A 10505-nucleotide genomic window follows, 5' to 3' on the forward strand; every position below is an offset into this window, starting at 1 on the left:
GCTAGGAAATTGTCTTCGTTGTCAAGAAATTGACCCTCCCCCAAAACCCACACTAATTCTTGTGGTCTCTTCGTGAACCCAGATAATGGGTGAGGCCCTGTCCGGAAGGTTTTTCTTACACATGGTACCTAAGTTCACATAGGATTCAAGTCAGACCCAGAATATCCTGAGTTTGTTGGAGAGGGCAGAATCAGGCCAGAACACCTCCAACAGTCTACCTGCTGGACTTGAGACTGTTCCTCTCCAAGCAAATCCTAGTTGTCGTGGTACAGATGGAGTATGTCTTCATCCATGTGAGTTTTTCTATCTGTATGTGTGTGTGTATGTGTGTGTGTGTGTGTGTATATATATATATATATATATATATATGCTTTTTTTTTAACAGGTGGTAACAAACAGGGATACACAAGAAACTCTTCTCTGCATGGCCTGTGTATTTGAAGTTTCAAATAGTGAACATGGAGCACAACATCATATTTACAGGCTTGTAAAAGACTGAACATGGTTATTTATATATATAGACATCTGTATATACACACACACACACACACACACACACACACACACACATATGTGCGCACACACACTCTCTCTCCATTACTGAATGACTGACTGTAAACCTCACCACACAGGGGGGTGCCCTGGCCCCAAGGTCACCCTGACTTTTTCTAAATCCTGTTTGAGTGAAGTCATTTTTCATGTGTTCATACTATCATTGTAGCTGTGAAGTTCTGGTACAGTTGTAAAAAGAGAAATCGAGTTGTTTCTATGTGTCCTTCAGATCCACAGCCCACAATTTTTTGGGAAGGATGAACCTTAAGAACCCGGGTCTCAGTCTGCAGAGACCTGTTTCTAATTGTGGTAGAAAAAATTTGAGACAGAGCATTTGCCATGGGACATTTACAGCCTTTATACAAATGTATTTAGTTCTTTTTTTTTTTCCAACATAAAATTCTTGTTTTAAGATACAAGTAAAATTAATCTTTAAATATAAATGTAAATTAGTACACAAAACTAAGAATCTTTAGACTTATCTTTGTAACTAATTAGGGTGGAAGTTATGAAAGAATGTAATTCACTAAATTATTTTTTAAATGAAACTTTTCTTTCTTTTTTGAAACCAAATGTTAAAATATAGCCTTAAATGCTTGGTAGAAATATTCTAATGAGACAAATTTGTACTTTTTTTTCCTCAAGGTTAAAACTAATCTCTTAATCCATTAAACTCTTGAACAGGTATTACAAAGGAAGAAAACTTCACCCCTTATCCTTAACATATATAGTATATTTAAGAAATATAAAATTGTATTGTACTAATGTGATGATTATTTAATGAAAAAGAAAAGATGGCTCTTTTTGCAATAAGTAGATAAATACTGAAAATCTAAACGTACAATGTTTATAGTCTTGTGTGTGCAGTTATATTTTATATGGACAACCAAATTTTTTATAAAGATGAGTAAATGTTTGAACCACTGAAATTTAATAACAAAAATTTAAAATTGGCACGAATACTGCACTGTGAGCTGCAAAATCTAGAAAATCCTGTGGCTGGGAGAAATTTCATCAACCAAACAAGTAAAAGGCTCATCAGTTTTAGCATCTCTGCTCCCCAGAAAACTTGCAAGCATCCTCACCAGCCTGTGGATAAATTATTTCTGGTGAACCAACATGCATATTAACCTGCTATAACTATATGTGTATGTGTGTGTTTGTGTATGCCTCTATACACATATACATGTGTAGTTATTCAACACATATTTATTGAACATTTAGTGTCACTCAATTTGCTAGGTGCTGATACGTATGTATATCTCAGTCTGTGTCCATAGATCTAGCTATATTCTCACAGGACATCCGTTTTCTCAACATCTCTCAATAAGTCAGAGTACTTGTTTGAGGTCTGAGAGTCCCAGCGCCCTCTGACTTTTTCAAACAGACTCATTTGGGAGGTTCTCTTCCCAGGAGAAATTCGACTTTCCGACCCAAATATTCCAAAGCGTTGCCCAGGCACAGCTGGTTTGAAGTGGCCAACATGTCTTGGGTTATTTTTCCGTAAGTGCTTCATTGGGAAGGAGAGAGGGCATACTCCCCAACTTCCCAGAGGAAAGTGACGTTTTTATATTTGCCAGGCATATGTTAACATGGTGGAATAAGTTCTGTAAGTCACGAACCTTATTAAGACTTTTTCATTACGCTGGAAAATGAACACCCTGTTCTTTCACCTCCAAGTAACTTCCCCTCTTCCCTGTCCCACCACCCGCCCTGCTTGTGTATTGATTAGTGCCTGGTGGTCATGATCATGAGGGTGTGGCTGGCTTGTGGCAGAGGGAAGGACACTGGACCAAGCCTGACCTGTTCCAAACTCATACGCCACCGGTTCCTGGGAAGACCAGAGAAGAAAGTGCAGAATGTTTCCCATTTGCAACGCACATCCCTCATTCACACCAGCAGGATGAGATCTGTCTTCCCTCTGTAAAGAAACTAACGTTTATTCTCTGATTCTAAGTGGGCCTTGGAAGGATTGGCCCCAGTTGTCTGTTCCATCTAGTCTCCAGCCTAAGCATTTAAGCTTCTTCCATGGTCATCATACGTAAGGACTTCTCTTGGTCACCCCTCCCGGGGATGCTTTTTTTGCTCCTGTCTCCTGCATCTTTCCTCAAAGGAAACCCCGCTCACCCAGGACCAGGACCCTACGGAGGGGTGTAAATGACCCGCCATGGCCAGAACCATCCGAGAATTCAGGGAGAGGGGCATCCGATTCACATTCCCACCCAGGAATGGGGTCTTCTGTGCTGCCAGGAGGGCTCCTGAGGGTTTACTTTTCAAAGCACAAACAGACCCCAGAAGAGCAGCTAGAGGGTGGTTCTGTTGGCTGCAGAGAAGGGCAGACCCCGGTCTGCTGAACTCACTGAGACAGGCTGGGCCCTTTAATGCCACCCCGCCAAATGCCCTCTTCCCCAAAATGCCTTCGTAGTTGAGTTTGGGGCATTTACACGAACATCCTTGAGGATTGCTTTTTGCTCTCAAGACATTTCTAAGATCTTTAAAATTTTACTTTTTGTCTTGTTCTTCTAAAACTTTCTCCAGGGCAGATATTTTCCCTATCTTAACCACTGACCCAATCACCCAAACACTTGGCCCTCTCTCCATCTCTCTCAAATTAGGTGCTGGGGTGGGATTTGTGTAGTAACACCTAATCCAGATCTGTCTTTGGCCTTTCACCCTTAATAGCAGAGTCTTCACCCTTTATATGTAAAGCTTCCTAAACCATAAAGAAGCCTCTCCACACCTCTGTCTTTACAGCTTTCTTTTGGGTACCATCTATCCTGGTGACCCTCTGCTACCAGGATTGAGTCAGGGACATCATGTGCTTTTACTGGAGAATTTGGAGGCTGATTTACCACAGCTTAGACAGGGAGGCACTAAAGAACTGGACTCTGGTCTGTTGGCATTTGTTTCCATCTTAGCAAGAGACCTAAAATTACAATCAGGACTTTTTCAGAACAGGTAGAATCCCAGAAGGCCTAAGCTATGCCAAGCCAGGGTTTCTAAACCTCGACACCGGACAGTTTGGAGCAGTTCCTTGTTGTGTGGGACTATCCTGTGCATTGTAGGAAGTTTAACAGTATCCCTGGCCTCTTGCCCACCCTGCCTCAGCTGCCACAATCCAGAATGTCTCCAGACATTGCCTGGTATCCCACGGAGCACAGCACTGCCCCCCGTTGAGAAGCACGGCCCTAGGTCTTACAGGTCACCAATAGCATATTTGAGATTTTCTGGTTTCCTTCCATTTCACCCTTAGAAGTCTTGCTCTCCTGGGAGCCTTGTTTCAGGACATTAAGAGGCAGGTAGGAATATTACTCAAATGACATTATGTCCAGGTCTCTTCCAGTTCAGAGCTTCTATTAAACTGCAGAGTCTGTCTCGCTACAAAGTATCCCTTGCTTCATCCCTGGGGAAGTCGGGAGCAGCTGGTGGCCGTCGGGCAGATAATCCACTTGCACCTCTATGTTAGGTGCATTTGGAATTTGATCTTCAGGTTTTCGTGTACCAGCTTGAAAGGAAGTTCCGGCTATTTTCATGATTCCTCAGAAGCTTATGGGTCTCCTGATCGAAGCTGTCATCATTTCAGTGAACTTCCTCTGGTCTTCTACTTTCTGCCCTACCTTCAGTGCCGTTGTTAGAATTTATGGAAGCCTTTGGAACACTTCTTTTCATCTTTAGGGATGTTGGAGAGAGGGACCAGTTCTGGAAGAGGGCTGATAGGTTTTTTGTTTTTTTTTTTTTTAATTGAGCTACAAGAGGGCACAATCTACCGTCTTTCATTTAGCCGATGAGAAAGTTGAGGCCCAGAGTGGAAGTGACCTGCTGAAAGTCACCCAGCTAGTTAATGACAGAATGAGGATGAGGAGGCTCTGGGACCTTGTCACTTAATCCTTGGCCTCTCCTGGTAGAGGTTGTTCCTCTCCGGTGCTCAAGGCTACCTGATCCCTACAAAGGTGTGCACAAGCTCAGGTCAGAAGAGAGGGGGAAGATTAAGAACCGTCCCCCTCAGCCAGAGTAATAGCATCCCTCCCCCCCCACCCGCCCGATGCTGACGTTACTTCTCACATGGAGCCTCTGGTCCGCTTGGAGCTACGCGAGACACGCACAAGCAGATATGAAAGCTGATGAGCCTTTTCGCTTACCCTGAGGACAATTCACCTGCCCCAGACTCTGAGTCCAATTTCTTTTTGCCAAACATCCCAGCAGCAAAGTCCCACACTCAGACCAGCCAAAAAGCAGCCCCGGTTCCCGGCACTTGGTGTTACAGGTCCCCAGAGGACTTAAACCCAAGGCTTCTTTAGGTCTCGATACCGTAGCGGCTTTAGCAGTCTGTTTTTGTACAACCGTAAATTATTTGAATTGTATGAGATGACAGTCGATTTTACCAAACCAGGTACATACAATTTGTATAAGTTTGTATATGCTCTGTCTGGTACACCACACCTGTCCTAATGAAGGGTAGAACCAATTCTGTGCGTTGGTGTTCACACCTGTGACATTGAGAGGAAATGTCTGCATTGCTTCTTTCTTTCTGTTGCTGTTTCTGTGGCAAAGCCCTGCACATGTCATTTCTGAAAAGCCTTAAATCTTTGAGACGTTGCATGTAGGGTGCGCAGTGCAAAAGGCTGCCTCGGAACTGTGAGCCCTTTTGTAAGCTGGAAGCATTTCTCTTACTACTGTTATTACTTTTTTAGGGAGTTTTAAATTCAGAGCTGCCAAAGCGTTCCAGTAAGCAGTGCCTTAGTGATACCTAGTCATGCCGCCGGCCTTTTCTTACCCAACCCTCCACGCCCATTTACGAAATTGGCCCAGTATTTGAAACCACGCAGGCAAAAACCGTTCTCATTTCTCTTGCGTAAGCCCATTTTTCTCCGGTTCTATAAGAAACTGGCCACACTTGGTCTAAAATCGGAAGCCGAACATGAGTGGGTTCTTTGACCGCACTCTCCAATGTATATACCAAAATGGAAAGTTTTCCAACTTCGTAGTTTACCATGAAAAACAAATTGTACTTTTAACGCTGCCTTTTAAATTCACGACCAAATACTTAGCTATTTATGAACCTTCTGCGCTCTAGCATGGAAGTGCCTTTGGTTTGAGATTCCAGCTTAGAAAAGTGCTGCCGTGGTAAATTTGTAGAGAGACCAAAAATATTCTGAGATCACCGTAATGCCTTTGGTTTACCAGGATGAGTAACCAACCACAGGCCTCTGTCCACAAGGGTGCGACGCGGACCCTGCCTGTGGCCGCCACCAGTCACCAGTGGCACGCCGCGGGAGGAGGGCCCCCGGGAACTGTCGTTGTCCTGTCTGTGTGTGCCAGCGACCCAGGTGTCCCCTCCGCTCGCCACCCAGCCCCACGTCCACGTGAGGGGACTTGCACACAAACGGCAGACTTCCGGCCGGTGGACAGATCCGTCCTTCCCCTTCTGTTCGTGTCCAGTCTCTGGAGGCTCACTTTTCCATCCGGACGACCGCGCGCACTTACCTGGTTTACACAGTGATACCATGCCGAGAGCTAGAAGCCTCAAACTGAGATGACCGTGCAGAACAAAAAGCGAGTTAGGGTCATGACAATTGAAGTGTTCTTCTTACGGCGCAGATGTTGACTCTGAGTGTTGTGTATGAATGTGCTATGAGAAACTTCCAAAGAGCACCATTCACAATTCGGCATTTTCAAAGAATGTTCCAGCCCTCAAAAGGGCAACTCTCTAGAGTCCGTGTTGGCTTTTATCCAAACCTTGTGTAGCTTGGGAAAACTGTTAGAGGTAAGGAAGAGGAGTGGAAAGGACCAGAAGGCAAAAACACCAGCCAAACAAAAGCCAGGAGAAAAAAAAAAAAAATTGTCCTTTACCAATATAGACTTCAAAATGACATCAGACATCTTTGAAAGTTAGCCTCTGAACTCTTAATGCGTATGTTCTTTCGTCTCCACCTGGTGTCTTTAAGAATACCCTGTCTGGGCTCTGAAATTTCAGGAGTGATTCCTACCCACACCAAGTTGTGAGTATAGAAATTTCTACAAGAAAAAAAAAAAAATCCAGTGATGAAAAGGAAACTGACCTAACACAAGCGCTAGTCAGCTGCTTGTATCCAACTCCTCCCTGCTAGTTTACTCCACCACAACTTGAAAGAAATTAATCAATTACTTGTTTCCCTGCTTCTCTTCTCAACTGTTACTGTGCTTTGTTTGGCAATAGATTTCTCCCATAAACTCATCATCGCTTCTTATCGTTAAGAATGAAGGTTTTGTGTTTAAAATGTATTGCGTTGCAAGGATAGTTTCACTGAGGTCACGCACCATTAACTGAGATGAAATATTTGTATTTATTGTCATACTTCCTAAGCTATCGCTTGTTTTATTCTTCGTGAATTTGCGTTGAGTCAGTCATATGCCACGCCCCATCACTTTAGTTCATTTGAAATGGCATTTATGTTTCCTCTTGCTCCTCATTAAATGGGGTCAGATTCCAGTAGATTCCGCCTCTCTCAGGTAGACTCTTTTGTCTGCTTTCCATTATGGTTTGCCCTTCCCTGGTCTCTGAGAGGGGCCAACAGAATCTAGGCGTAAATCAATTGGAAACCAGTCTCGTATTTCTTTATTTTCATTGTTATTTTTTTGGATCATTTTCTGTGACTAGTTTGACTGTGTAAATTAGATATTAACTGCACTTCTTAAAAAGGAAAAATACATCTCCCTGTTACCTCCTGGAAAGATTCACTTCTGTAGGCCTTTGTCAATAGGCTCACGCCTGCAGAGAAGGGGGAAAAAAAAAGAAAGAAAGAAAACACAAAAACAGTACGTGCCTGAAAAACAACAAGACAATTTTGTAACATTTAAAAAAGAAACCCGAATAGCCTTTAATTCTTTAATATGCTTCGATTTTATGTAAATTGGTTTTGCCACATGTGTTTGTTCACATTCTAAATGACTTAATGGGATTCTCACAGTCTGTGTCTTTGTGTCCCGTGTATACTATGGGCTTGTGACGGAAACGCTTCATCTGTTCAGTGGTTGCTTTGATATTGTACTGCGGCTGGGAGGGGGCTATGGAACCTGCCTGTGGGTAATAAGGTTCCTCTTGGTAGATTGGAGATCTGGGGGTGGGGGTGGGGGCAAATTCTCACACACGTTTTCTTAAACTGTTTGCAGAAACTTTCAAAAGGCATTCGGTTAAACCTCTCGGCAGTACAGTATTCCTGTATTTGTTAACGTCTGTGTTTAGGTACTGGTACCTTTTTGTTTAAAAATGTTCTAAGTGTTGGCTTTAAAGTGAATTTATCTTTAGTATGATAGTTATATGAAAATTATAGGGTTTGTGTGCAGAGAATTTTTTTATAAAGTGCTTTGTAAAAAAAAAAAAAATGTATTCTAGCTTTCGCGGTACATATGTGTGATAACTTTAATATCCATGACAGTTAAGTGCAATTATTTCATCACTCTAAAAATGCTATTTTTGTGTCAGTTCCTGCAGGTGTTTTCATGTCTTTGCAAAGTGACACATTTTGATGCCTTCTTGATAAAGTGGTAGACATTTTGTAGCTTTCTAGAAACTTTGTATTCATACGGTATCAATGAAAAATAAAGACAATGAAAGTGTGGGCTACCTTTTTTATCTGCAAAAGTGTATGCTGTTGAAAATGACATGTGATTATGTGTTGTGGGTGAGCTGTGGGCTCCATGATTCGGGTGTATGAGGCACACCCGTGCATAAGAAAGCCTTTGATTCACTGAGTTAAGTTTACTGTGTGCTTGGCACTGGCCAAGTGTTTGTGATACAATGTGGATACATTGTTTCCTTTCATTCTTACAATAGTTCCAATGACAGTGACATTATTACCCCCAATGGAGGCTCAGAAGAGATGGGTCATCCGGAGCCCTAACCGGTGAGTGGTGGAGCCTTAAATAGTTCACCTTCTAAGGCTGGGACTCCTGCCTCGTCCTTCCTCCCCTCTGACCCCCACATTACGACTCACTGAGAATCCGTGGACGTAAGTAGCTCAAGGCTAGACGAGAAATTTTTCAAACAGTGATGACCTTAGGCTTCTGACACAAAGACCGAGTGTACCCTGGGATCCTCCAGTCTGTGAACTAGACCTCAGAGGGTCTTGTTTCTGCCATTTCTTTGAAAGCTGAGGTCAACTGTGCCTCAAACCCCACAAGTCACTGGTGGGAGTGGGAACAGAGAAGAAACAACATCTCCTCTCTCCTTTGAAAAGAGACCTCTTCGGCAAGCCACAATTCAGGAGGAATGCTGTTGTCCACTGAGCTGCTCAGGGCAGAGAGAGAGGAACTGTGGAACACCTCGTGGAGGCCCTAATGTATGCCAGGCACTGTTACAGTCACTGTTTTCTCTAAACCACACACTCAAATAAAGGAGTCCTTTCCTGTTTTCCAATAAAGAAATCGTGGCCCAGAGAAAGTAAGCCCTCGTTAAGGTCACGAAAGCTAGTAAGTGGCAAGAACTGAGAGGTGGAAACGCCTCCCCCCTTGCCGTTCTGACTCCACCACTGACCGTGTGGCACCCTTTGCGTTACAACTCCTCTAAAACCAGGTGCTTTAATACATTAAAAACCTCTTTCGTTAGTGCCTGTGGTTCCAGTCAACTGAAGTTCAGCAAAGATAGAGACACACGAGGTGAACATCACTGAGTAAAGGGGATTTTAAGAGTAAAGGGGAGGACAAATAAGGGCTTCTGTAAGATGAGGGAACGAGCAACTTTGCTGTGAACCCGGATCGTTTCTGACTTAGTGTTGCAGTAGACTAACATAGCTATACTTACAGAAAGCCAAATTAGCGGCTGCCGTTAAGTCATCAGTGAACAACTGATAGAGTTCCAATTAAAACAAAATAAAACAATGTTGTGTAACCCTGTGAAGCCTTAGGGTTTTTTAAACTGCTTTTAAAGACACCTTTGTTCTGTTTAACATCCCATATGTCAGATATATCTAGGTTGTTTTAACTATAGCAAATAGTCTGCCAACCACCTGACTGCATTTGTTTTTGGTTTTTCCCCAGTAAACGTTCTCCTATTTGCTTTGGCTCCCAAGACGTTCAGACTTAAACGTTGTGTTCTGTGCTGATAAGAAACCAACTCAAATGTAAAGGCATAGAAAGGTTGAAAACAAAGGCTGAAAAATATACCAATAAAACACCAAAGGAAAGCTGATAGATTATTTTCACGCTAGGATAGCTCAAGGGAAAAAATTACTGCTAGAGTTCATGGGGATTATTTCAAATGATACAAGTTTTAATTACCCAGAAAAAAATAGAGACTCTTAACTTGTATGTACTTAATAACATAGGTTCAAATTTATAAAGCAAAATTGGGCATTCCGTAGTGGGAAGTTTTTAAACAACTAAACTAATTGGGTTATTTACAGGCAAAGCAGACCAAAAAAAAAAAAAAAAAAGTCAGATATATATAGGGGATTTGAACAGCATATTTTTTTTTAACTTTTTTTTAACGTTTATTTTTGAGACAGAGAGAGACAGAGCATGAACGGGGAAGGGTCAGAGAGAGGGAGACACAGAATCTGAAACAGGCTCCAGGCTCTGAGCTGTCAGCACAGAGCCCGACGCGGGGCTTGAACTCACGGACCGCGAGATCATGACCTGAGCCAAAGTCGGCCGCTTAACCGACTGAGCCACCCAGGCGCCCCAACATATTTATTTTAATGTGCTGTTCTAGTTTACAAAATACAAAGTGATGAACCCAACAATTGGGAGACTACACATTGTTTCCAAGCACATACTGAATTTTTATGAAAATTGACTGCATTCAAGGCCAGGGGGTTTGAAATTATAGTCTGTGAACCAGATCTGGCCTGCTCTTTGTTTTTGCAAATAAAGTTTTATTAAAACACACTACTAGCTCCTATGTTATTTACTTGCTGTCATGACTGCTTTCGTGCTGCAAAGGCATAGTTGATTAATTGTAAAAGACCTATAGCCTA

General features: G+C 42.6%; 1 protein-coding gene across 9 annotated transcripts in view; it reads left to right on the forward strand.

Moving 5' to 3' along the window:
- TEAD1 (TEA domain transcription factor 1) overlaps positions 1–8155 on the forward strand; it is a 270542-nt gene extending 262387 nt beyond the window's left edge. For all 9 annotated transcript variants that reach the window (XM_047877731.1, XM_047877736.1, XM_047877737.1 and 6 more), the window contains one exon: positions 386–8155. In XM_047877731.1, coding sequence (XP_047733687.1) covers positions 386–499 — 114 coding nt within the window. In that variant the 3' untranslated portion in view covers positions 500–8155. The remainder of the gene's footprint in view (positions 1–385) is intronic.
- Positions 8156–10505: the final 2350 nt, after the last annotated feature.

Source organism: Prionailurus viverrinus, chromosome D1 (genome assembly GCF_022837055.1).
Source record: "Prionailurus viverrinus isolate Anna chromosome D1, UM_Priviv_1.0, whole genome shotgun sequence".
Lineage (NCBI taxonomy): Eukaryota > Metazoa > Chordata > Mammalia > Carnivora > Felidae > Prionailurus > Prionailurus viverrinus.